The 27,943-nt window shown below is 45.7% G+C and overlaps 1 protein-coding gene across 1 annotated transcript; it reads right to left on the bottom strand.

Annotated features, from left to right (window-relative positions):
- Positions 1-1,109: 1,109 nt before the first annotated feature.
- Positions 1,110-27,746, bottom strand: eif2ak3 (eukaryotic translation initiation factor 2-alpha kinase 3). The gene is made up of 18 exons (XM_034576843.1): positions 27,249-27,746; positions 17,411-17,540; positions 9,815-10,009; positions 9,576-9,706; positions 9,159-9,426; positions 8,894-9,062; positions 8,677-8,802; positions 8,262-8,384; positions 7,938-8,167; positions 7,395-7,507; positions 5,837-5,959; positions 5,253-5,402; positions 4,578-5,142; positions 3,915-4,088; positions 2,995-3,168; positions 2,764-2,865; positions 2,005-2,067; positions 1,110-1,320 (listed from the first exon to the last, which is right to left on the bottom strand). The coding sequence occupies exons 1-18, from the start codon at positions 27,590-27,592 to the stop codon at positions 1,138-1,140; spliced, it is 3,363 nt and encodes a 1,120-aa protein (XP_034432734.1). The 5' UTR covers positions 27,593-27,746; the 3' UTR covers positions 1,110-1,137.
- Positions 27,747-27,943: the final 197 nt, after the last annotated feature.

Here is a 27,943-nt window from a genome sequence, read left to right as displayed (position 1 = left end):
CCTCTGTGCCCGCTCGCAGTGTGTATCACACTATCTTACAGCGGTCTCATGAAAAAAGGCCATTTACAAGCAACAGCACCTTACAGTATGTACAGGACCGATCAGATGTATCTTCTGGAATTAAAGCAGAAGATATAAACAGGTTTGTCGCCTTCTATTATGTACAGAGAGCAAAAAAGGAGGTGTTTGAAAATGATTGAGCACCTCGTTGTGTAAATTTACACACAGATAAACTGTGTCCAAAGTATTGGCTTTAGGAAACAAAGTCACACTCACCCCTTCACTTTTCTATCAGATACATGCAGAAACGACATGAGCCAGAGGCCCGGCATTCATCCACTCAGGGGCCGCGGGGCCCCTCTCTGAAGGCAAATCACATCTGATGAGCTGGACTCATAAACTCTTCTGTTCTCTCTCGTTATAAAAACACATAGGAAAAAAAGATGGTCTTTTTTTTGGTCTCCCAAATCAGGCATATTTAGTGTCAGGAGCACCGGTTAGTGCTCACACCAGTGATCAGTCACCAGTAGAGAAGATGATCAAGCATCAAAAGGCCCCTTTGTAGTGTCCTCTTGGTTTTGATACCTGAGGTGTTGTGTGAGTGAGTGATGAGAACAAGCAGCGTGTTGTGACCAGACCAGAATCAAAATCATATCCAGAACAGCTCTCAGAGCGTCTGTGAGTCAACTCAAAGGACCAGGTGGTGTGAGCCATGTTGGAGTGAGGAGAATATCAGTTTCAGAAAAATCCCAATATTTCAGGCAGCTACGTTTGGAGATAGGAGTTGAGTCCCCACTGAGCTGCACACGTTCCATCCGGTGCTCAGAGCCATCTAAAAGAACCACTTCTGCCGAGTCTGGTCTTGAACATTCGCTTTTAAAATATTCTTGCACTTGTAAGTGAGATTAAAATTGTGAGTTAGGGCAGTATTGTGATGAGCGAATATGTGACAGCATGTGTACTTGCTACGGAGGGAAGGACTTGGTCCGGTTGCGTTAAAGCCACTGAGACAACCTTCCCACAGGTTTGTCGTACTCGGCTTCTAACGTGATTCTGTCTGAGGCGGTGTGCGATGGCAGGGGGGCTGAGGTGTTCTGCTTCGGGGACAGGGGGGTTACATATTGCGTCGTGGGATCTTCAGTTGGACGATGTCTGTCGCGAGGGGCGGCCCATGGACGAGGCGCTGTAGGTGCGGGAGCGCTGCCTCACGGCCATGCGGAACGGAGGCTCCAGCTCCTGGAAGAGGGGTGTCCCCGTGATCTCAGCCGCCTCGGGACGCTCGCTGGGGCTCAGCGACAACATGCTGCGCACCATACTCAGCTGCACACACAGAAAGCATACAGCACAGTCAGGGCTTTGATTCCAGTCATTTCACAGCTAACATCATCATCCATTAGTTTAACTTGTTCACTTTGCATTAGGCTCATGAAGAACCAGCGCTAATTGTAAGAATAAACATTCAACACACAATTTACTATATAATTGAATAACACATGAAGCCGCAGACGCACACAATCACCCACACACACACACTCAGAACGAACAGGGCATCTTAAAATAGACCAGCGTACAGCAAGTGAGGGGGGATACTGGGATAACACAGACAGGGTATTACCAGTTTTGCTTTGGGATTATGTTAATCTGATTACAAAGTAAACTGGTAAACAAGGTAACGAAAGCAACTGAACACTGGTCCAGTGACACTGGTCCAGTGGCTGGTGTGGTGATAAACACATATCTGATTATTACTCGTTAAATTCAGAGACTTTATTTTCTGTGATTTAGAAGCAAAATAATCCAGGTGCGTTTCTTAATTGGATTAGATTGAGCAGGTTTAAAGATGGTGACGGCTCCTTCGAATCAGACAATATGAGGAGGAACTCTCTGGATGTGTGTTCACTTCCTGCAGCTTCTTCTCAGGTCAGACACAGATAAAATCCTCCTCCCTTGGTTGGGATGAAGTGTGTGTTCAGGGCCACTAGGTGACAGCAGCGGGCCACTCACCTCCTGCACGTTGTTTTTGGAGAAGACGTCAGGGAAGCGCAGCGCTCGCACCTCAGTCAGAGTCTGGAACAAACAGGACACGTGTAAACACCTGTGAGTGGAGCTAATGAGACTCGGGTCCTTTGTTATCGAGACCGAAACATCACAGGGGGGAAAAGAAAATCTTCTATTTACAGGGACAATGGTGATTAAAGGGCAAATAAATTAATAGAACAATTATAAATGAAGAAACGGACAGAAAAAATATGCAGCATCATTATAAAGTCTCTAATATAAGTAAAAAAAAAAATTAGAAGAAGCAGGGGTATTATTTCATTTTTAATCAAACTAGACCTGAAAATGGTTATTCAATAGTTCAGTTTGGCTAAATTTGACAATCAGCATAAAATGTATCCTCAAAACACACGTTCATAATCTTGTATTTATTGAATTCATCTTTTTAAATTTTCACTTCCAACCTCCTGTTTACATATTTTGCTCTGCTTACAGTCTGTTGTCCAAACTGATGCTTGATTATATCTCTTATATCTTTATCTCCCACAGAAAACGGAGTATATTTTAACAAGTGAAACAAAAAAGTAAAAGAAAACCTTTAAATTGACGATATAAACCACGTGATAGGAAGTTTTAAAAAGCAGATTTAAACAGTAATATATCAGAGTGTAACAACCCAATCGGGGATTAAATGAAGCTGAGATGTTGAAGAGCAGTTAAGACGTGATGATGTTACTGTGTGTGTGTGTGTGTTTGCTGACTCACCCTCACTCTCTCCATCTGCGTCCTGAAAGGATACAGCAGCTCAAACAGGATCAGACCCAGAGAGTAAATATCCACTTTGTGAGAGTACGAGTTTCCAGAAAGCTGCCGGGATGAAAAGGAAAAGACGGCGTCGGAAAAAACGTGATCAATTTACTTCACTTACTCTTCAGGAATGATTGTATTCAACTATTCCTAACACAGTTTCTCCTGTAAATATGAACGTTCCCTCACCTGCTCTGGGCTCATGTAGAGCTTCGTGCCAACCTGCCCCGTGTGTCGGGTGAGGAGCGGTGCGGGCGTCAGTGCGCTGGGCTCGTCGTCCTCCTCCTCCTGCTCCATGGCCGTGACCAGGCCAAAGTCTCCCACCTTCACCACGTCGTCCATGGTGAAGAAGATGTTGGAGGGCTGGAGGACGGAAGGGTGAGACTTTAAGTGTCAAACATCAACTACATGAAGTCAGTTATTAGGTATTGGTATCAACAGGAACATGCATTAATCACATTAATCGCAAATATGGTGATCGAACATGTTCCTATGTTCTATCTTCCTAAGGAGAGGACATTGTGTAACAAGAGGGACGGACAGACGTCAGGCGTTCCTGATAAGATGTTCAACTCACAATGGAAAGGGAGGAGCTGGCAGAACCAGGGCTCTGTGCCTCTGTTTACCTCTTGCAACATGTGCATGGGAAAGTCATTAAGGCGAAGAGCATTTAAAACCTTCACATCAGCACATTTGATTAAGAGCTGTGGCAGCGTGCAGAGAAATGACTCGAGTGTTTCTGTTCACACCATGAGACGTGTTAGTGTTGTGTTTGACAGGAGGAGCTTTGTTGCACATGAAGGATATTTATGTTTAGAACGAGTTCAAATTGAAGCTTTAGCCTGTTGAGGACATTATTTATCTCCGTCTGCAAGCTGCTGGTGGTGATGTCATGTAGTTTGCAGGGATTGTAATTTACTGCTGAACGCTCGAGCGATAAAACCATCTCTGCACCTCTGACGTCCAAGTATCTGGAGATCCGCGCGGCACAGTGTCAGCTGTCGTATTTACAATCTGGTGGCCATCTGCCAGCGAAGTCCCACGGACGCAGGCACCGAGCCAAGTGTAAGATATATTGCAGTGGACAGTGTGCGTGTGCACATGTTCACCTTGAGGTCCCTGTGCATGAGCCCCTTGCTGTGCAGGAAGTCGACAGCCTCGGCGATCTGGAGGAAGATATCCAGACACTGGTTGTGCTCCCTCTGCTCCGGGAGGCAGCGCTGAGCCATCCAGTCCTTCAGGTTCTCCTTCCGACAGAGCTGCATCTGGATGTACAGGTACACCTGGAGGAGGGAGGAGACAGTGTGAGTGCAAACCACTTATGTGTGATACTCGTGGAATATTTCCAGAAGGAGGAGGGGGAGAAAAATGGGAAATCTCAAGAATAGAATTAATAATTCAAATCAAATATCAGTACTTTTAAATATTGTAGGTATTACCAGAAGGTATATGTCTTCATTAATGTAAAAAGGATAGAATAGCTCAAAAAAGCTTATTTAATATTGCACATGCACATCATCTGCAGCTACTAAAATGATTCTTGGATCTTGGAAATTTGAATTCTACGTATGTGGAATGTATATCTCCAGAACTATGCATCTTATCAGCTTTACACTTGACACATGTGTATCGTAAAGGGCCCGAGGAAGTGCAGTGTAGAATCTGGTGAGATCTGGACACATGATACATTTAATATTAATAACTTAATTAAGGAGGAAGCAGTAAAACACTGTGAAGCCTTTGATAACAACTGCACTGACTGAGCAACCCACCTTGGGAGAGGGCTGGACTCGCTGAGTTAGAGGAGCTGTAGGGAGAGCCAGGGTGAGTGAGGTTGGCCGAGGGGGAGAGGATGAGGAGGGAGGGATGGATTCCCGTTGTCGGGTGTGCGAGGAAGACGAGCTGCTCTTGTCCGTCAGCACGCCTGCACTGGCCGCACCGGAAGTCACAGAGTCACCGGTATCTGCCTCTGCATCCCGGTCGCAGCCCGAGTCCTCGAACACTATGTCGAAGGAAGAGGAGGTGCAGTCGCTGGGGCCGCGGGGGGGGCACAGCTCAAAGGAGTGGGGGGTGTCGGAAGCGTCGGGGTCAGCCTGGCTGTCCCTCTCCGACATCAGGCTGTCGTGGCCCAGGAGAGGGTGGAAGGACAGGTCGCCGTTGTCGAGGCCGAAACCCACGGCTTCACCGGCGCTGCTGGAGAGGAGGGCGCGGGAATCAGCGGAGGACTCCAGAACGTCTCCTCCAGGGACGGAGACCGGCGAGACGGCGCTGGACACTGGCACTTTGACTGACAGCGCCTCCATGTGGTCGAGGAAGCTCATGGGCCAGTCAGTGGTACTAAAAGAACAAAAGAGTATTTGGTACCATTACAGAAACAATGACCACTTGCAGACCAGGTGCAAGGCTCAACCTGCTGGGCAACACAGGATTTCAAAGCCCAGACTCACCTGGCGTCTTTCAGCCACCGCTTGTCCATGTCCTCCTGCCAGCCCTCGGGGGGGCTCTCCTGCCAGGCGTTGAAGTAGCGGATGATTCCTGGATGCTCCAGCTTGGCCAGAGCCTTCACCTCGCGCATCACCTTCTCACGGGCAAGCTCCCTGACGGATTGAAAAGAAACATCTCAGGCTTGAATTAACATTCATGGAAACTTGAACAGTTGTTTTCCAGCAGTTGGTTGTTTGATTTACAGGAATTAAAGGTTTTGAATTAGATTTTTTTAAGTTTGTTTTTCCTAATCACTTATTTCATGGTTGTGTGCAAGTGTGAAAAATATAATTTGTTCCATTACACCAACTGAACGTAATGACATAAATTAAAGTTGCTTTGATAAACCAGGGGCTTAAAAAGCACTTCAACAACAACACTTGGCGTTAGGAGACATGGTTTGTTGTGCCCTGTGTATGTTCCAGGTCTGAATAGTTAATGTTTGATCCTAAATGTCACTTGTTTTGACAAGTACGTTGCTGCTGATAAGAGAGAAAACAGAGCCTCCAGAAAGGAAGTGGGCGGTGTGATAAGCGTGAGGCACTACCTGTTGGGCAGACGGATTCGTTTGATAGCGTAGTTGCAGTCGTCCACTTGGTTGCGGGCTTCAAACACAACACCGAACCCCCCGCGCCCAAGGCACTGCACCGGCTCAAAGTCAGTCAGATACCTGGGGAGAGACATGTTGGTCGTTATGCAGAGAAGAATCCGACTGTAGCAGAGAAGAGCTGTGAGATTTGTACAATTCACTGACGTCAGAGGTTTATCAAGTGGTAAAACTTTGAGATTAATTTGGGGACAAACATGACCAATATACATGTGTGGTATACATTAGTTTTCTCAATCACACAACACATTTTCCATCTTGAAGGTTTCTGTAGAGACTATATATATGAGAAGTTGCTCTGGACATTTTCCAGAACTTCTCCTCCAGCCTCAGAGTAAACATCACGTAGAAGAAACAGCTTTTGTCGAAGTGTTGCAAACATTTGTTTTCTGCAGCAGAATTTCTACATCACGTCCTCCCTCTCACATGTTCTACTCAGGCTCCACCCCTCACAAGAATGTTAAGGACATTTTCCTGTTGATGTAAACTCGTCTGACTCGGATAATCTCCAGCTGCCTTCTTCATATGTGAAAGACAAACTGGAAGAGGTCAGGAAACTCTTTAATGAGTACATAGCAGCTTTAGCTTTCTGCTAAGAGAGACAACAGGAAACTCTGCCGCCGTCCACTAGCTTCACTTCTTCCACACGCTGTCGGAGCATCTCTGCTCAGGCTCCTCAGGGGACTGAAAGCTGTCTTATTAGGAAGTGTGTGGGCGCATGTGATTCAGGCCGCGTATCCTGATCTCTATCTCCCTCCTCATGATCCTGACTCATGCCAGTCACAGCTGCTGTAACAGCCATCAGTTTTATTTAAAGAACGCTCTTTGGCAAAAGCCATTTGTATGGATTGCAGCAGCAGCAGCAGCTTTAAAGGGAAAGAGGGGCGGGACGGATGTTTGACATTTTATTTTGCATCAAAAGATGAGAAGTGATGACACCAGGAGAGAAGAAGAACTGAAACTTAATGAGATTCCTGCTCGTGTCTGGGAGAGTGAAGCCACGTTATTTCACTCATGAACGTAAACACGTGTGACGTCCATCAATCACACAACAGGATCCGAGTGGCAGCCCATGAATTATTCCCACTGATCGTATTTTGGGTTGCCCAAAGTTATGAAAAACTTCTGACAATGTGCTGACAGTGATGTAAAGAGACACTCCGACCCCGTGGCAGATGCTGCTGGGTGGGGCGGGGTCTGCGGGAGAGCCGAGGTCATTGTCATCGGATGGCAAACAGCTGACTCGTCCAATCATTCACGAGTACGGCTCATATCTGCGCATCTCTGCCTGGCTCTGTCACGGCGGGCTGGAAGAGCAGTGGTCACCATGGTAACAGTGCTGGATCTGTAGCTACACCTTGACAGAGTGACTTTGGAGTGCGAAGGAGGACAATTCCCCCGCGCAGCGGCGGAGGCGCCGCGTGAAGTTCTCCTGAGTCATGACAAAACGGTTTTACACACGGAGCACATTCGGCTTCGCGGTTTGCTGGTGACGTACCTGGACACATATTCGCTGGAGCGGGTCTCCGTGGCAACCGGCTCCTTGGATTCCACAACCTCAAGGTCAAACTTGCTGTCCGTCTGGCACTGGGTCTCCGACTCTTTCCGTTGCTTTGAGGGACAGAAGGACAGGAAAGAGTTCGTTATTAAAAAACGCATTTAGATGGTAACTCAAGAAAACAGATACAGAAGTACAAGAAGTACAAGTATTCAACTCCTCAGGTCAATCAGGTCTAACATTAAAGGAATCGTCTGTTTATCTTGCTTTAAAAATCTAGAATTTTAAGTGATACACAAACTTTATCACTTAAAATACTTCACGAGTATTTGCTTGTTGTGCTATATACGTGTTTTGACTCTGTTCACACCTGGTATTCATTTTTTAACCATGTCAAATACATGTTTTATTCATTCTATGACATAAATACCACTATGAGAAAGCTGATTTTTACACTGCACACTGAATTCACAATTAATATTACATGAGAAGAGAAACCACCAACAGTCATACAGGTATCTCTGCTCCAGGCTGTGCTCTTACCCTCACATAGGCCACGGGGGCAGGCGGGTGGAAGAACTTGCGGACGATGTAGGTGGTGGCGACGATGCAGAAGATGATGGTGCCGATGATCTCCTTCCACCAAGGCAGCAGCAGCACGGGGTCCTTTCTCCTGCGGCTTTCACCCCCCGCCACGTTTCCGTTTGTCAGGCTCATAGAGCTGTCACGCTTCTCCCGGTAACGCTTGCCATAGGGGAAGTAGTAGCCATTGTCTGCGAGGAGGAAAAAACGCAGAAATAAGTCAGAAGAGGTTTGGGTTTTCCCTGCTTTACATTCTGCAATGTTGGTCCAGTATCAGGTTATTACCATATGGATACTGAAGGATGGACAGGGCTCCGTTGCCGTATTCTTCATGGGAGAACTTGTCATTATTCAGACACTTGTCGAATTCATCGAAGCCGACCAGCGCTGGAGTGCGGGACGGAGAATCTGTGTCAAGGACAAGACGAAAAAGACGTTTGATCCGAGTAGAAAGACGGATCGATGTGGGATGAGAATCTCAGGGTTGAATTTAAGATGGGCAAAGCTTTGATTGGGAGGGAGACAGTGTCCTGATGACTTCAAATATTTCTTTGGGGTGGGGACACAGTTTCTCTTTGAGGATAAATCTACAGTAATGAGGTCAGTCTTTGGTCGCTGTGCCGTGGGCGTACATGGCCTCACACACTCACACTTTGGTGATTAGACACAACAACTAATGACTGAGGAGTCGCAGACTTACGGACTAGAGGCTTCCATTTGACAGTAGGTAGTGGAATTATATCGGTCCCCAACCCGATGGCTTTGGAGGGAAACTTTTCAGCGATCTTCACTGAGGACTGGAGATAGAGCTGTCCCTGGTACATCCCTGGTAAGAGAAGGGAAGAGGAGTTTAATGTGCGCAGATTTAAGAAGGGGAACATCTAGTTTCTATACTGAGTGAATGTGTAGAAACTCACCTAAGTAGACACTAGACTCCGCAGCGCCCCTGGTTTTCCCCGGATCATCCTCATCGTCCTCCTCCTCATCAATTTCTGACTGGCTGCTGTAGGCGGTGTCGTCAAACAGGTTGATCGGTGTGACCTTACCACCGCCCACCAGCCAGGCGGAGGCAATAGGTGTGCAGAACTACACAACACAGGTCAAGCAGAAGTTATTGGATCTCTACAAAAGAAGTTAAACACCAGTACATGTACTTAAAAACAAAGTTAAATATCGTCTCACCTGATGCTCCCAGACCAGCTGACCATCAGGCTCAGTGCTGAAGGCCATGACCTTCCAATCAGGGACAGACACTTTGATGACCAGGTCCAGATTCTGGTTCTGTTTGTGCTGGTTCTGCGTCTGCTCCCTCTCTTTGAGTTCATCTGAGATGACACACTGACTCTCCCTCCAGCCGTCGCCATTCGCCAAGTCTCCCTCCAGGAAGTTCATTCCAGGCTGCGTCTCGGGAAGAAGCTTCAGCTCAAAGTTCCCAACACTAAAGTTCCACCTTGTAAAGAGAAAGAGAGAATTGAGCTGAAACAACTTCTTTTATTGTAATTTTTCAAATGATAATGAGTTTAACTTAATGGCTTCATGGCTCAGGTCGACTGACTGACAATGACAGACTGATTGATTGATTGATTGAATAAAACTCACTTCTCCATCCCTGATCGAGGTCTGATGGCTCGCACAGTCTTCTGAGTTCTCTGCAGCAGGAGCACATCCTCCGACTCCATCTCTTTATCCCCCGACTGGCTGCATCCGACCGTGGAGCAGATGTACCGAAGCTGAAGAACGGCGTTATGGTTTAGATTAGGTTGACTAGTTTGATGCACAGAGGATTTCTGATTTCATTCATTACATTACTACACGTTAATTGAAATGCCTTCACCGACCTTGCCGCTGTAGGCACCCAGGCCATAGGTAGTGAGGGATTTCCCCCCGACCAGAACCGTGTCCTCTCCGATACGGAAGGACGACTCCAGCAGGGACTCCACGCTGAAAGGCACTGCCTCCATACTCTCTCTGTCCCGGTTCCACTGGAACAAGGCACCGTCCAGTGAGGGGATGACCATCTTGTTGCCAAACACCTGCAGGAGCAGAATCAGATTAGCTTTATCTTTAAGTAAGTTAATTAAATTAGTCAGAGAGGCCCAATGATTAGCTGATTAACTGAGTAAAATAGCCTGCTACTCTTTTGATTATCAAGTAATCATCTTGTCAAAGTAATTTTTTGAAATAAAATATATATATATTTATATTCGTTCAGACCTTCAGGTGAGTTTGTACTTTCTTCTGTTTTATGTCATAAAAAAAGTGAAGGTTTGGATTTTGGACTCTGAAGTTGAAGTTGAAGTAGAGCCGACCGATTTATCAGTTGGCTGATAAGTAGTGGCTGATATGAGCCGTTATATTGTCGATATATAAAAGTCAAACGTTTTCACATCAGCACATGAGTATCAGAAATGGTTTTAATCCCCAATTTCATTATCGGCATTGGCCTCCAAACATCCATGTCAGTCGGATTCTACTTGAAAAGCATGAATGTTAATGTCTGAAAACACCTGGGCTCAAACTACCGCACTGAACAAGCCTCAGATATACAGAAGATAATGTGACATACTTTATAAACTACATCTTACAAAAGGGGGCAAGTTGCTGAACAACATCATTCTCGACAAAACAACAAATTCTGAACCCAACGTCTTCAGTCTGGTGCAGAAGCTGAACACACTAATATCTTCTGCAGGTTTTCAGACAATTGTTCGAAACACAAAAACACTTGCCCACACAGACGGCACTGTCCGACTCACATCCACCCACACAGCAGCAGCAGCAGCGTTAGCCCCCGCACACTTGGACTCAAATCGACAGGCCTGGGACCATTACACAACTAAGAGCCCAAGTAATTAACCTGGATCTTTATAAAAGTGTGCAACCGTGGATAATGTGTGTGTGTGTGACCCTGCTTGTGTGCTATTAGGTGCTCACTGTAGGGAAGCAGCAAGGATGACATCATTTCAAAAACCCAGAGTCTAATCCTGATTTAACCTCCGCAGCTTTAGCTCAGCAGGGGGTGCGGGGACAATTGTTTTTCTTCCAGCACGTCAGGCACTGTTTTACCGAGCGTGTCACCAAAAATCAGTATCACTCGCTTGTTGAGAGACACGTCAGGTGTTGCTGGGGTCGAACCGGTGACCAGTCAGTCACCTTGTTAGGGAAATCCAATCAGACTCTATTAGGGTCAGTGTAGTGGCTTTGTGGGGGATTTAAACATGTCAGCGGGGAGCGATGTGCCGTAACGATTTACTAGAGAGCACAGCCGAGACCAGAGGTGATGTCATCTTTTTGGACGGAGGGAGGGAGGGAGGGAAGATAAATTTAGCAAGTGAAAGGGGGAGGGGTTGACCACCACATCACACCATGCTGGTGGGGGGGGGGGGGGGGGGGGTAAAGAGGGTTAGAGAGGAAGGGAACTTCTCAGAGCCGTGGATGAGTCATCCATCTCCTGACGTCTGAACCCACCCGGCCCAAAGAACACACACACACACACACACACACACACACACACACACACACACACACACACACACACACACACACACACACACACACACACACACACACACACACACACACACACACACACACACACACACACACACACACACACACACACACACACACACACACACACACACACACATTCCACTGATCTACAATAGTTAGATATTCAGTCAATATTCAGACTATTGACCTAATTCTGAATAAGACATTGTTTCCATTGGCATGTTTACATGAGCTGCTAATAGCATATCCCATCCATATTCATGTTTGCATGTTACAGATCAAGGTCTGATTATGATTCACGTCAACATTATGTCCTACGACTTGTTCACACTCGATCCCAGAACATGACGTCAAGCAGTTGGCAACTGACGTATGTCGCTGCAGCTAAATTATGTGATTACGACATATTCATGTTGACATAATGAGACTTAAGTCAAATGGTCTCCATGTCTAAATTTGATTTATTGCTTATATGGAGGATGAACAGATTCAGGTTAAAGTCATCAGAAAATGCTGTTTACATGACAGTGTCTTATTCAGACTATTGTCTTAATCGGGTTATTATCAGATTATTATCGATATATTATCGCTGTCAAGCGTCCTACAGAACCCGGAGTAAAAATTGCTAATTGAAAGAAATCCGACTTAAATGAAGGAGAAATTAATAAATAATTCAAGATGTACATGTGCTGTTTCTTCAGCAGTTCACTTTACAAACATTGGTGCAATTATATAAATGCTACGACTTAATATTACTTCCTTCACATTGTATGAACATGAATCTAATAGAAATCGTGTTGTTTTAACGCCGTTAAGACGAGGGCCATCTAATACAATCCATGTTTTATTATTATCAATCATGTTTTATGACTTTTGGCAAAGAAGATTATGTAACATACATTTCATTACTTTCTCATAAACCTTGTGTCTGTTGGGTTGATTTACCACCTTAAAACTTAAGAGTATCCACGACGTTTACAGAGTTTATAACTCGCTATATCTAAGAAATGCATCTCCTTAAAATGGAAATCTGTTCTGCTAATTAAATATAGGTTATTAAAGATTTTGTAGCTGCACTGCATTCGAGAAACAAACACTTTGAAGAGAAAGGATCTATTTTAATGAAGATGTGGTCGCCCTTTCTACATGAAAACAACCCATCAAAGCAAATTAAAAGGTAACCTTGATGAAAAGCAGATGAATATATGATCATTAGCCCCCCCCCCTCATTTGTTTTATGTCTTTGTCTCGTCTGTTTAATAAACTGGTCTTTGTTTGCCCTGATCTGTTTTGTTGAGTTTCATATTTTTGACTTATCTTCGAAAAAGAAAAAGGAAACATGTTCAAAAACAAAACTTCCCAAGACTAACAAAATAAATTATTCAAAAGAGACGATCACTTAAAAAATTATTTTAAATGATTAAAAAAAAAAAAAAAAAAAAAAATGCTTTCTCAGCACAAATCTTCTCCTCGTGTCTTTCCTGGGCCTATTAATTTTTAATACTCTATACACCAGACTCATTCAAGACTTCTTTTTTAATTTTTTTGAATGTGCCCCATTGCTGACAAAAATGTCCACCATCACTGGATATTTTAATGGAAGTGTTATTTTGAGGTAGAGTCACTGTGGGAGGTCAGTTTGTGGCTGAATACATTTTGTTTTGCACTTGTATGTCTGTGCAATGCATGCTGGTCATTATAAGTTCTTATTTATCCTCTTTTTCTTTATTATTGCTGCTGTTAAAATGTTATTTTCTAAACACAACTTATTTCCAGGGGTGATATGTTTTTCATCCTCGTCCTTTTTTGTTCTTTGTTTGTCAGATTACACCAAAAAACAGAAACTTAAGGATGGGACATGGGCCAAGGAGGAATGTTGGCATGGATCCAGACAAAAGGGGCAGATTCAGGATTTCTTTTCAACTTCTCAACAATAATTTGGTGGTTGTGTTCAACTGGTTACAGCCTGATCGAATTTAAAAAGGGACTGTTGGGCCTCGGGTATGCGAGTTATGTGCTCGCCTGAGTGCCTCTCTAGTCGTGGAGGCGTTCCTCCAAAGTCTTCCACTTGATGATCGTTTGGCGTTTCTAATCATGTCATTGTATTCTACCCTTGGGAAATGCAGCGGGGGTGGGGGGGGGGGGGGGGGGGGGTTTCAGAGGAAGCGAGCGGGGAGAAGAGGTTGGACAGCAGTTGCAGTGTGTGTGTCTGTGTGTGTGTGTGTGTGTGTGCTGATGCTCCAGCGATCCTGTCAAACAGAGTCAGTTCTCACCCACTTCTAATGTGCCACTGTTGTTGGTCCACAAGGCTACAGCTTTACTTAAAGGTGGCAGACAGTGTGTGTGTGTGTGTGTGTGTGTGTGTGTGTGTGTGTGTGTGTGTGTGTGTGTGTGTGTGTGTGTGTGTGTGTGTGTGTGTGTGTGAGAGAATTACTGGAGGTTTGAAGCACAAAAAACACAATCAAAACAAAATTAGAGCAACTATGCACTATATCAATGTTGCTTTTATGAGTCTTGCCTGTAAATGATATGTACATTATCTGCATATCATACTATATACTGTCTCTATACATTCAAAAGAACTGTATTATATATTTTCTGCATGTTGTTTTTATTCACTTGGCCAAACAAACCCGATTTAGATTCTGATACGAGACTGATCTAATTGTGTGGGAAGAAAATGCCCATCTTGCCGTTTTCATTTCCTTCGCACCGCCGGTTGAATAATTGCTTGTCACATTAGTCACCGCGCGGCGGTCAGTGGTTCGTCACCGTGTAGTGATCAATCAGGTTCTCTCCACATTCATTCAGGCACGCTGCATGCCAGCAGACGTGCGCATGTGTGTGTGTGTGTGTGTGTGTGTCGTGAGCGAGTGTGTATTGTCTCTTATGTGATGACATCATCTTTGGAATGAAGCATTACCTCACCTCACTAATCACCCCCCCACTCTTCATCCCTTTAACCCCGCCCCCTTAGCATGACTCACTCCATATTGGCACAGAATTCCTCCATCTAACCCCCCCCACCACCACCACCACCACCACCCACACAAAGACACCCTTCACCCCCTCTCCAAACAACCCCGAGCGACTCTTGGCTTTTTGAAGTGATGGCTTCTTTTTCTGCAGACAAAGCTGTTTGTGGCTCTGCTGTCCCTCTTTTCACTGAAGACACACACTCGCACACTCTCTCACACACACACTCTCACACACACACATACACACACTCTGGAGGATGCAGCAGGTGACTGGCTGCTTCCTCCCCGGCATGCCGAGGCCAGCCAATGGCACGGCGGCAGACCCCCATAGCCTCTAATCACCGAGCAGACTGGTGTCTCAGGGACTCGGCGAGCGCCAATGAAACTGTTTCCAAGTGCAAGGGAGGCATTGTGGGGGTAGGAGACAGTAGTGCCCCCCCCCCCACCCTCAGCAAAACATACCCAGACACAGACAGGGTAGGTAGCAGACAGGCATCCCAGGTTATGAGGGCAGAGAGGGCATGGCTGGGTTTGAACTTACATAAACTACTGTACATCAACACACACATACACACACACACACACACACACTAGGAAGGGATCATAACAAATGACGTCACAGCAAGTCACTGGGTTCAGAGCTGACAGGCATCCCTCCATGTTCCACCTTGTCAGACACACACACACACACAGTCAGCATCCTCTGTCACAACACTAGAGGTTGACAGGAGGATGTTACACGTGTGTGTGTGTGTGTGTGTGTGTGTGTGTGTGTGTGTGTGTGTGTGTGTGTCAACAATCAACATGGATGTAAAGATCAGGGAAAGCGTCAGAGACATTAAAAGTAAAAGTTACTAAAATAGAACAATTTTGAAACGAGTAATCGAGTACCGAGTTATTTTTTATATGTTTGATATTTTACTTTCACTTTCATTATCTAAGAAAACCTAAACAAAATAAACTAAAGAGGGAAGATTTAAATGGATTTTTAACTGATTTTAAAATCAGTGGCTTTTGCCCTAATAGAGAGATTATTTTTTACTGAAGAGGGAAATTTAATAACTTGAAATTTATGGCATATGTGCTATTTTTGTCTGGTTTTGATCAAATTTCCTAAAATGAATGACAGATTGAACACAACGTAAAAAACAAACAATCTCACCATATCTCCAGGTCCCACATATCAAGTGTGATATCTTGCATTTCAGCAATTTGGGGCGACTTTATATTCAAGGTCAAATGTAGATTCTGACACGATCTCTGCTGTATAAACTATAAGAGCTTGGAGGAACCTTTAGGGGTTCTCCACATTAGAACCTCTGAGGACCCTGGAAACAAAAGGCTCATGAATTCAGATTTTTTTTTCTGCGTCCCGACCTCGTGGCACAGAGCAGAACAAGTCAGACGGGTTTTTAAAAAGCCAAACACACAAACACACACACAGAGACACACACACACAGCAGCTGATATCTCAGTGATTAAATCCCTCCTTCTAATTGCAGGTTTGCTGATCAGCTGCTGTGGAGCTGAGCGGAAATGAAAACAAGACTTTTCAGACTGAACGACAGATACTTGAGAACCACTTCACCCACTAATACGAGAGGTTTTAAATACTTCAATGAAATACTTCCGTAGTGAGTAAACAAATCAAAAAACACTCAATACTTAAACACTGCTTTAATTTCATAAACATACTTCACACTCTTGTTGAGCAAAGCTTTTAAACTGTCATTAAAACAGAGTTGGCTCTTTGTCTGTGCTGCCAACAACCAACAACTGATTCCAAAATCAATCAATCAATCCACTTCTGTAGGAAACAAACAAAACAAAAAATATCACAACCATGAGCCTGGATTATTTGTCTGGGGAAAAAAAAACAACCTGTCAGAAGATATTAAACTTAAACAGAAATCGTTACACCACACGCATAAAGCAGAGATGTCCTTATATAACAGAGGCGCCGAGTTCATTACACTTGTTCACTCTCAAACCAGCACGAGCAAACTAAAATTAAACTGATATCAGCAGCCACCCAGACTCTCGTTAGTATCAGAGGCTTCTTTTCCCCCCAGAGGCAAAACTTTCAAGTGGAGTGAGTCCACATCAAAGTAAACCATGAGCACATCTCGAGTATTTATTTGGGCGAGCGGCGCTCTGGTCTCGCTCTGGGCTACACTTCACTTTCAGCATGTCGGTGTGGGCGGTTTAAGCCTCTGTGTACATGCACAGGCGAGGGTCTTGCTGCGCTTGTATGTGTAAACCAGCACCTTCAACAAAGAGGCTAATCCTCCAGGCGAAACAGCTACTCTCAGATTTGTGTGGGGGTGTACACCATGTCTGGTATGTATTATGTATATGTGTGTGTGCACATGCCATGAATGTAAGCAACAGCAACCCTTGGTCGGCTGTTCAAAGTGCACAGAGTTCAATTGCTGGTCGACGGAGAGCGAGCCTGCAGGGACAGTGTTTGTTTTGAGATGCGACCGCGTCTTTAACTTCCCACTGACACGTCAAGACTGTGGAAATTGACTTTTCTCATCCACTGGTAGATGTTAATCTGCTGAACAATGTCTGTTTGACTTATTTAAGTGCCTGTGGTCGACTCTGGTGTTTATCAGATGAGGCTGATGTTGTTAGGCTTCATAAAACCGAATGTTTTATTGTTTTGAACGTTGTATTTTACTGCATAACACTATTAACATGGAGGAGGCAGGGTTTGACCTATACCATACTGCAGCCAGCCACCAGGGGGCGATGAAGACACTTTGGCTTCACTTTAAGGTAGCTGTCATGTCTTTCATTGTTATATTGGATGAACAGAGAGGGCATTAAATCTAAATTCTTCCAGATGAGCGCTTGCTCAACATGATATGTGTTTTGTTTATTATGTACATTTCAGATGAATTAAAAAAAACACAGCAGAAACTTTGACGTTGGTTCTACCTCAGGTTTGCTGAGGCTGGAGGACACCAGGCACCCGGACCTGGCATCGAGATCCCACTGCTTCCTGCCCTGGTTGTGAGGGTCCAGAGCAGAGATCCGTCCATCCAGCGTGCTGATGATCACAAGAGACCTAAGGGCAGAACAGAAAGAGTTCAACACACTCATCTGGAGGGTTTGTAAAAGCAGCGACGTGTATCAGCAGGCTGTCTTTTTACTTTGCAAATGTGCGCCCGTGTTATCCTTTAACGCCATTCTCCCAGTGGGGGCTTGAGTCTAATGCCATCACAGATAAGACAGTAAAGGGCAGAGACGTGCGGTGGTGCAGATGTCGTCTTTCCCTCTCTAGTCTACCCTTGATTAGCGAGCAGGGTGACCTTCAACTGCAGCCGACGGCGCACCTGTGCCATGACAGACCTCATCCTTAAAGCTGAGATCACATCGGAGGGTTGTTAAAACCTGACCAGACGTCCCACACACACACACACACACACACACGTATTTACATAGAAAATACAGCAGGGACATGTGAGACCATATATTTTGAGTTGGTAGTGAAACAAACAGGAATCCACCAAACTGCACCAGGTTCATTCAAGCTGCGATTTGCACGGAGAAGACAAACAATGGCTGAGAGGCTGAATAAAGAGACTGATATAGATCTGATGGAGCTGATTGAATCTAGAATAAATAAACTTCAAACCATCTGGGACTAAATTTAAGATTTAAACTAAGATCAACAAACAAAGCAGTGATACGTGCAAGGTTGAAATGATCTTTAAACTGATATCTTATGTCTTTAACTCAGCCAGAAAGGTTATGTTTTTACCTCTGTCTGTTTTCTGCTTGTTGATTAAACAAAAAAAACAACGTATTTCCACAAAACTTGGCGGAAGGACGCGACATGGACCAAGAGAGAAGCCAGTAAACTTTGGTGTGGATCTGTGGATAGGATTTGTTTCAAATAGGAAGATTTGATTTCTCAAAGAATTATTCATGGTTCTTGATGATAAAAAAAACACAGGCACATATAGAGGACTGTATCTATGAGTGTGTGCAGTTTGCTGCAGCCTACGTTCAGGGGACTGTTGGCCCTACACAGTGTCACTCCTGATTTATAAATGTGAACTTAATGGCCATCCACCCTCTCTCCAGCAGAGACACGGGAGTCTGCTGCGCCTCAGGTCTGGAAGGAGCACACTGACTCTTCTGAGGCAGATGGTAAGAGGGACTGTGAGGAGCACACAGGGGGATTTGCCATGGTTACTTTTCTCAGGCTTGAATCTGTTATTACTGCCACAACATTACACTAAATTATATGTAAAACCTTAAATAGATATGTCTTTTATTCCATGGATTCGGAGAGTGACATGTTCTGATTCGTCCTGGCTTTTCTTTTGTCCCGGACTCGCCAACATTGGCAGAAAATCTGTGTTCACCAACATGACAAGCGTGTTGTGAATTTGGCTCAATGTGAATGAAATTTTAATTGAACTGAAACATTGGCCTGACAGCCCGAGATGACAGCTCATAAAAATACCATCTCAGAAATAAATAAGAAAACAAAAACCCTTCAGAGATCTTCTTCAGTTTAATAAAGTTTTAAAACACAGGCCTCGAGGATATAGTGAAATAAATGATCTATAATTCAGCATTATAATAATGTAATGAACATATTTGAATACTACAAGCTGTTACAGCAAAATAAAGGGAATAGTATTCCACATATTTCATTCAGAGGCATTAATGACCAAGAAAGAATGAGCAGCTAAAAATACGAGGAGGGGAAAACATGCAGGGGGTGACAGTGTTTTCCCCGAGATGATCTACGAGCTGCTCGCTTCTCACAGCACCACAACTCTTAACCTCGAAGGAGAGAATTAAAAACTATTGTAGGAGGTGGCTTTTTTTAAATATCAGCTTTTCGTGTATTTCTCCTCCTGTTTCGAGGGTTTCCCCCAAGAATAATTTATTCCTGTTTTATGTGCCCACACAGCAGGTTTTGTAAACATTTCTCCTCTTACACGGAGTAACTCCAGGCTAAACAACAGCCCAACTGAATGAATCAAGACTAAGTTACTCCGAGGGCTTCTGCCGCATTGCCTGTCAGTCATGTCCTGACTGAGCGCTGGCAGGGGCCACCTCCTGACTATTGATTTGTATCTGTCTAGAGAAGATGCTGTCAACTGGGCTTTTAGCTTTATTTAACCAGCGAGGGTCTGCTGAGCACACACGCTGCCGCTGGGCACATCCTGCCTCACATCCACACAGCTGGGACCCAAGTTTCCCTCTGTTGGCCACTGGGGCATATGGGGTTTAACTGCCTCCCTCGAGGGCAACAAGGCAGCAGCGGCGGAGGCAAGAAGAAATGTTTAACTTGTTTGTTTCCCAGCTCGGACCGGAAAAAAAAAATGGGGCAATTCAGGAAAATGACGCCTCTCAACAGCATCCTGTTATTGTTGTGTATTTAATATAAGCATCAACAGCACCATCCATCATTCAGGCGGAGCAGGTGAATTGCTATCGACAAGCTGTAATCCCTATTGATTCCACCTATCGAGCATTCCTCAGTCAGGGAGGAGAAGGAGCATGTTCAAGGATGTTTAAGCCTTAGGACAACTAAGAAATGGATTGTTTCAGAGGGGGCAAAATCAATTTTAGGAAGGTTTCCTCTTATGTTTCACTTCAGACACAGACACATTCACTCGCATGCTCTGGACCAGCTCGCTGTTTCATCTCAACTGGCGCTGTAAGTTTGAATAAAAATGCAAATAGGATCACTTAAGAGTAATGAGCCATGTGTCTTTCAGCCTCATCAAAGCCAAGATTATCTCCCCAAATCTGCTCTAAGCGTTATCAGCCTCGCCACTAGCACTGGAGTATAGAGCGCTAAAAGAAAAACATTGTTGTTCCTCTCTGCAACCAGTAAAAACACAGCGCTAAAGCCCGCTCTCACCCACTCGATTGGCTGCGAGACCCTGCCAAAAATATTAGGCTGATTGGTTGTTGCTAAGCAGGCGGCTCTGTGAGAGGGTGGGAGCTTTGGCGGACTTCTCCAGGACCGGCCCTGCCCCCTCCGAGTCACGCTGCGAATGTAGAAGAGAGGAAGAAGAAGAAGTCGCTGAGAGCATCGAGTTCAACTTCAGAGACAGAGAAGGAGGAGAGCGAGAGATAGTGGAATTTCATTCTGAAACGAGTGATCAAAGCTTTCCGTGGACTCTTTGTTCTCCAGATAAAGGATCAGGAGGAGTAGAGCGAGGGGTGGGGGTCCACACTTGGCTGTAAAACTTAGGCACTATAATGATAATGGGGGAAAAGAGCAGCGGAGGAGAGGATGGGGGAGTAGCAACAAATAAAATACTACTGATCCCATCAATAAACACAACCCAAACAAAACAAACAGCCCCACTGTATCATTTAGAAATGGAGGCCATTTATTTTTTTCCATGGCTGAGCCCCGAGACACCGGCTCATCACCAAAGGGAGAACATGCAGCCTGTGGGGCTGCTGCCGCCGACTGCGACATGTCGGGCGGCGGAGAGACGCTGAAAGAGACGTCGGAGGAGAGGAAGAAAGAGTGAGAGCAGAGAGGCTGCCGACAGACTGAGGGTTGTTAGTGTCCTCGCCTGTTATTCTGTCAAAAGTGTCATAACAGTGGCGAGTGTTTCTTCAATCACTAAGTATATGGCGGAGCAGGGAGCCAATTAGCTCTGCTCTCACCAGACTCTCTGCTCCTCCGAGACCCTCCGCCTCAGTCTGCACACACCGGCAAAACCGAGCTGCTGGTAAACACACTCCATTGAAAGAAACAACCAGGATGTTTACACAGGCCGAGTCTCCAAGGAGCGGGAGCCGCCGAGCTGGACCAATCGCAATGCGCTGCAACGTCCCGGCAGCCAATGAGAGCGCTGTTTTTCTCCTCACTTGGCCAATGGGCGGGTGGCTCTGCAGACGATGAGCCAACGGTAGGGCAGAACTGCCTGTAACCATGCAACAGCGAGCAGCCTGAATGCACGCTGGAGTGTGGAGTTCTGCTGCCGCGCAGCTGCCACTCAGCTTCCCGTGCAGCCATGGAGAGGCAGAACAAAAATATGAGAGCATGGGGAGCACGTGGTGTGAAAGTTATGGATGCAGCTCTGAGCCGGCCGCACCCAGCACCACCAGCTGAACCAGCTGCACCAGCAGGAGGAGGGGGAAACAAGTCAAGTGTCAAGTGCATTCCTTTAAACTGTGCACGTGACACAAAGTGGAGGTTTTAAATATTAAATGTAATGTTATTATTCAGTCGGAATTCAGTTATTGCAACCTGGTCGAAGTGACAATGAAATAAACACACACTAAACTAAACTTCCACATTTAACCTTTCAGTTGTGATAATCCCATTTGCAGGATTAAGAGTTGCAGGCGGTTAACACAACACAGAAAACAACAAGGGCTGAACTCCTTTTCTTTGGCAAACACGAGCCTGCTCCTGTGTGCTTACTTTAGATAAACACTTACAATGCGACCAGATTAAACAGACCTAAAGGATTTTACAGTGGTGACTGACAAGGTGGCAGTGAGTCAGTAAAAGCCATCAAAGCCTAAAGAGACAGTAATAGTCACAGATGACATAACTCCAGCCCTCAAACACAGATTAATGTCACATGAAGGTTTATGCAACTGTCCTCTGAACCTGTTGAATTAACAAGTGATATTTTTATTACGTCTTAGCGACGACGGTTAACGGCTGAACGATGAGGACGTCTGCTCCCACATCGACCTCACATGCGTCAGGGTCGCTGCAGCAGAGAGCACAAGGTGTGGTTAAAGGAGAAAAAAACAACACACTTCATTTAAAGGCATTGCCATCTCTCCCTCTCTCTCTCTCTCTCCCTCCCTCCCTCCAACTCACATGTGGTAAAATCCAAACTCTATGGCGCCACATCCCTGACAGGCAGCGATTGGCCAGACTGCAGCTCTGATCCGAGGATCTCATTCGTTGTTGCTAAGCAGTGAGGAGCCATCCGGAGTGAAAACAAGACAGCGTGGTCCTACAAACTAGCAGCTAACTCCTCGTTTTCAACCTCCCCTCCCTCTCTCTCTCTCTCTCTCTCTCCCTCTCTCCGAGTAGCCCACCTTTCTGCTTCTGCCCCACCCATACTGCAGTGCTGCAGGATGTGTCCTGCCGACTTACCAAAATAACCAGCGACCTAATAAATTCACAACTACTGATAATTATGCTCAAATCCAGCCACGTTTATAATCAGCAGGTTATGAAACAACCTGTCAAATACGTCTTAATCTCGTCTGTAACCCAGAAGTGCACAGAAAGTCACTAAAGGTCATCACATCCAAACTTCTTTACACTACACAATAACACATATATATTTTCTAACAACAACAACATGAGAAGATATTAAGTAAGACCATTAAAAAAAAAAAAAAAACGCCAGATAAAAACATTGGTTACGTAAAAAGGTAAAATACAAAAAGAGGACAAAATATGTTAAATGAGATTAAATGAGCTTATTCAAAGTGACGCTTTACTTTTACACTCAGACTAAACATTTCCCTGCATAAGGTCTGAGATTAGAGAACTAGGTTTGAAGTGCTCAATTAGAACGTCCCAGAGGGAGTTCAATCAACTTCATCTTGACCTGTTATTTTGGGGACAGTTTCTATTAATAAAACCCACAACATCTCCCTGCCTGGTTACAGGGAGCAGACGCCTGAAACAAAGTGAGGAGGGTGGGAAAAATAAAAAAGAGAAAAACAAGGAAACGATCTCTCCCCTCCCAAAAAAAAAAGACTAACTCCTCCCCCCTCTTCACCCAACTATAGCCAGACCCATGCGGCCACCAACTCAAATTCTGAGCACTAGCCCATCTCTCCGACGCAATTGGCCAACAAGTTGCCCGGCTCGGCCGATTGGCTGTTGCTAAGCAGTAGGCTGGTGGGAGCCAGCCGGCGAGCGCGGCGGCCCAGAAGAGCTGTTGCCCCTGCAGGGCCCGGGGGAGGGGGGGTACAAAGGGCGGGGGGGTGGTTGGTGGTGGTGGTGGGGGGTTGCAAGTTCAAACAAAGATGCTGTCCTCTCTCCTCTCACCTCCAAGTGATCCCTGAGGTGACGGAGGCCCCGATGGAGCGCGAGCTGGTGGAGGCATCAAACCCGGCAGCGCCGTCACATATGATTCCCACACTCACACACTCACAGACAGATGTAAACACCAATCCTCAGGAGCGCCGTTTGCAACGTATAGACGGCAGAGTTAAAAGTGAGGTGACAGCCGTCAGCCGACATAACAGCAGCTCGCGTCAGAAACCCAAGGACGGATCAAAGCTAACATCTAGAATATTTATAGATGACAGGATACAGGGGCGGAGGAGGGAACAGGAATATTAAAAAAAGAAAGAAAGAAAGAAAACAGCTGCAACTGACAGAAACCCAAAAAATGTTGACATCTGAGAGGAGACTGGTTTTCAAGCTGTCCGCAGGAAGTGTTTTCAAGAATCTCCACAAAATCTAATTTGGAAGAAAATAAGAAAAGGGCCGTCGCTTCACTTTGAAATGAATCTCACAAACACACACATGTAGTCTGTGGGTGTGTTAACCTCATTACGGTCACTGGGTGGCACTTATCACAGGAGCTGCTGCGGTGAACTTGGTAAACAGCAGCATTGTAAGGTCACAAAAGGAACTGGGGATATGTTTTTGAAAAAAAAGGCTGAACTCCTTAATCTGGAAGAAGTGACGAAGTGAAAGCTGAGTTTCGTTGAGTTGTATCACATATCTCCATTTGTTTGCTTTACGCAGGTCGCGCTGCTGAGGAAGAAAAACTGAAGTGATTCTCACCAAACTTGTTTGTTCCTCCTGTTGTAAATGTGCTTTCTGACATTCAGGAAGTATTTTTGTATATTTAAATTGGTCCAATTTGAAAAGGGAAACGCTCCTAAATCAAGTCTCATTGCTTGTGAGATTTCTAAAGTTCAACAACAATCCTCCTGACAGATGGATGGAAACAGAGCGTGGAGAGGAGTGTGTACTCAGGGGGGCCGACGCTAATGTGTACGTGTGAAGGTAAAGGAAGAGAGAGCATCGGGGACGGTAAAGAAAGAACAAGATACGAGAGCGAGAGACAAAATCCAACAAAGAGACAATTAAAACACAGACAGAGACGGACAAGGTGTGATTTTAAAATCTGTGAGAAAAACAGAAAACCCTTCTCGAGTTCATCATTTTCTCATTTCAGCGACAAATCTTTGTTGTTGTTTTACACGCAGGCTTTTTAAATGAATAATTCATCTGCCTCACGAGCTACTTGTTAATTCTTTATCTCAATGACTTCTACATATCAGAGCAACTGTTTGTTATTGTGCAAGTTCCCGCTCCGCTCTGTGTGGCAGCTTGAGAGAAGTAAGAACGAGTAAAGAATATCAAGACAAACGTGACCTTATGTGAGCTCGATATTTCTCCTGTTTTAAACCAAAAACAAAAACAAGGGGAATCATTTAAACTTTTAATTATTCATAATTGATTAATTAACCCCCAAAAGTGATTGAAATAAGATGAATTAAAGCCAATAAACAGACTGTGAAGATGGAAGAAAGACGAGGCAAGAAAGACAAGAGAAAGTGAGAGATGCAAGCGGAGAGACGCAGCAGAGAGTGACAGACATGTGTAGATATATATACAGCACAGGAATAGACGCAGTCGCAGAAGGCGAGCGGTGGCAGGGTGTGACCAGCAGCAGGACGACTGCTCCCGAGTTCTCCTGCTGCAGATGAGGCGCCTGGCAGGGGAATTCTCCGCTTCTCTCGGAGCTGTAACCGCTCCGCTAATTACTTTTGATTTCTTGTTGATACTGTGCTGCAGATGACAGGTAGGAGCCTTATCTTCATTCAAGTTTGTGACCTTGGTGGTGAAATGACAACATGTACAACAACTAGTCCTCTCAACTCAGTCCTGCAGCGACAAAGCTGTAACTTGATGGCATCCCAAATAAAAGCCAACCTGATGTTTAAGGGGTCGTCGGGAAGCTTTAAATGGAGCCTGTCGCATTGTTCCCACCAAGTAGCTCCAGAATCAGCAAGTTTCAAGTATTATGATAAGAAACGGCCCCAAAAACCTTCAAAAAGGATCAAGTCTAACAATGTTTTCAATTCCATGATGTACTTTGATCCAGCTCCCTCTCGCGGAGCAGACGGCTCGTTTATAAGACTACACAGAGAATAATTTAGCGAGGGGGTCTGACGTGCTTCGACAAGGAAAGGCACTGAAATAACAATGATCCAAGACGCTGTATCGGAGTTGATACACATGTGTAGTGTAGTAAAAGAGAATAACACGGCCGAGAGAAAGAGCATCATGAGGAACCCACTGCGCCAAACATCTGAGGTGGGCGTCAAACCTGTTTACCAAGGAAGACAAAATCAATGCTCTACCCACTGCGCCAAGACCTGCTCCTCACTTTGGGCAGAAGCATCAGCAGCAGCAGCAGCAGCAGCAGCAGCAGCGAGTCAAGCTCAATAAAACTTTTGACGAGCAGCATCCTGGAGATGTCCCCAGCAGAATGACACCGCCATGTTTCAGTTGTTCTCCAGGTTTGTAAACAGAGCTCAGGTTTGATTTGAATCTACAACAAGAGTAAAAGATGATTCCCCCTGATTGGCAGAACAATGACACTCAACAGAAACCAGCAGGGAGGCAGCATCACAACATGTGGAGCCAAACGCACGGTCACAACTTTAAATGACCACTTCAAACCCCCGACACGTTAACAGACTCTGACTATATGTAAACTTGACTTGTCTCCAAGTCAAGGGGGGGGAGTTTCACTGATCAGGAGACGACGGCATGTGTGTGTTGTCAAGTGATGAGGAATGCTCCATTCATGCAGTGATTTTTTATGGCGGTGGAAAGAAAGCTGTCACATGTGAGTCTCAACTGAAACTGGTTTGTTTGCCACATGACGTGAACCAACAGCTGCTCTCGGATCAGTGGACTGAACGCTGACAGAACAGGATTTTTAACGTCACCCCCGAGTGACAAGACGCACAAACGGTGTTAACATCACTTGCACCAACAACACGGTTCACGTCTGTTTCGATGTGGAAACTTTGACTCTGAAACTTTCTGTTCTGCCCTGACATGTCAAACAGAGACGATAATACAAATAAAATCTCCTTTATGAAAGTACCATGGCTTCCAGACTTTGATTATTTTATTATTTCAATATATGATTTATTGAGAATCATTCAAATCTTGTCCTTTACATCTTTGGTATTTCTCACTGTTATTCCCATGTGTTACAGATGCATATATGATCAAAATAGAAGACTTAGTATCACAAAACAACCTGGAAATAAGGTCAAATTTATTTAAATGAATAGGAAACAGTAAAACTTTGAATAACCAGAGCTGACAACTCAAAACGCTCCAGCTCTAAATCCACCACATGCTTCTTGCTCTTCCACGCCTCAGCACAGCCAAACTTTGATATCACAACTGCGTCCATTATCGGACACGCATGTTTGGCTCTCGGTCAGTTTCTCACGTGTCCCGCAACAGCAGCAGGTGACCTCAGGAAATATGCGTTTAAATACGGGGCTTATGCGGGGGTTTTGCGGGAGGAGGAAGGGGGGGGGGTTTGAGTCAAGTGACCGCATCCACAACAAGTTGAAAGTGCAGGAGGGTTCGAGTCCGAGCTTCTGAAACAGAGAACAGCTCGTTGCTTTGATCTGAGAAAAGTTTTTAAAGCTTTTAGATCAAAGTCAAAGACTGTGAGGAGGGAGGGGGGGGTGCCTACCTGCTAGCTTCTCTCACACCTCACACGCTGCGCTTCTCTCAAACAAACCCAGTTACCTTGTGGGCGGGATGTTTCCGTTACTTTCCCCGTAGCTGTCCTCCGCCTCCCCGGTGGTCCCGGTGTCCTCGTCCTCCACGACAACGTCCGCCGCGGTGCCAGTGCCGGGGCCGCCTACGCTCGCCAAGCCGCGCTCCATGCCACCATCGTCCGCCGGGGTCGAGGACTGCGGCGGCGGCGGCTCCCAGTGGACGGCGGAGCCCCGGGCCGGCGGCGGCGGCGGCGGCGGGGGGGAGCTGCCGAGCGGGAGCAGCGGTCGGAGCAGCAGCAGCAGCAGCAGCAGGAGCAGCGGCAGCGGCGGGGAGAGGATGCTCACGGTTCCAGAGAGAAGCCCCCTTTCCATTTGTGAGGAGCCTGGCACATCAGTGAAGTGGGGGGGGGGGGTGTCACATGCCAGGGGCCCCGCGGAAGAGACGTGTTCAAACTTCCAGAAGGAGTCGGAGGAGGAGGAGGAGGAAGTTAACGCGCCGCGGCCGTGGAAGGAAACATGTCAGTAAACGTAAACAGCCGCTGGGACTCCATGTTGCCCCTTTATACCTCACGCCACCTGCCTTGGTAACGCGACGCCCCGCCTTGTTGCTACACCGCGGATTGGTCGGCGAACTCCCGCCACGCGCCTCCCATTGGCTCGCTGGCCCCGTCACTCGCGCGCGCTCGCACACTAAGCAGAAGACGATTGCACCAGAGCGCTGTC

Source organism: Hippoglossus hippoglossus, chromosome 22, assembly GCF_009819705.1.
Source record: "Hippoglossus hippoglossus isolate fHipHip1 chromosome 22, fHipHip1.pri, whole genome shotgun sequence".
Lineage (NCBI taxonomy): Eukaryota > Metazoa > Chordata > Actinopteri > Pleuronectiformes > Pleuronectidae > Hippoglossus > Hippoglossus hippoglossus.
The sequence above is the reverse complement of the archived record's forward strand: the minus strand, read 5'-3'. Positions and strand labels throughout refer to the sequence as shown.

Bases quoted from the DNA above. Each gene is read 5' to 3' on its own strand.
- eif2ak3 (XM_034576843.1), bottom strand. From the start codon at position 27,592: ATGGAAAGGGGGCTTCTCTCTGGAACCGTGAGCATCCTCTCCCCGCCG. The intron at 9,707-9,814 runs GTCGGTGAAGGC...GCCGTTCTTCAG, and splicing joins TGGGTGCCTACAGCGGCAAG to CTTCGGTACATCTGCTCCAC. The intron at 9,427-9,575 runs GTGAGTTTTATT...TCTCTTTACAAG, and splicing joins CCTCGATCAGGGATGGAGAA to GTGGAACTTTAGTGTTGGGA.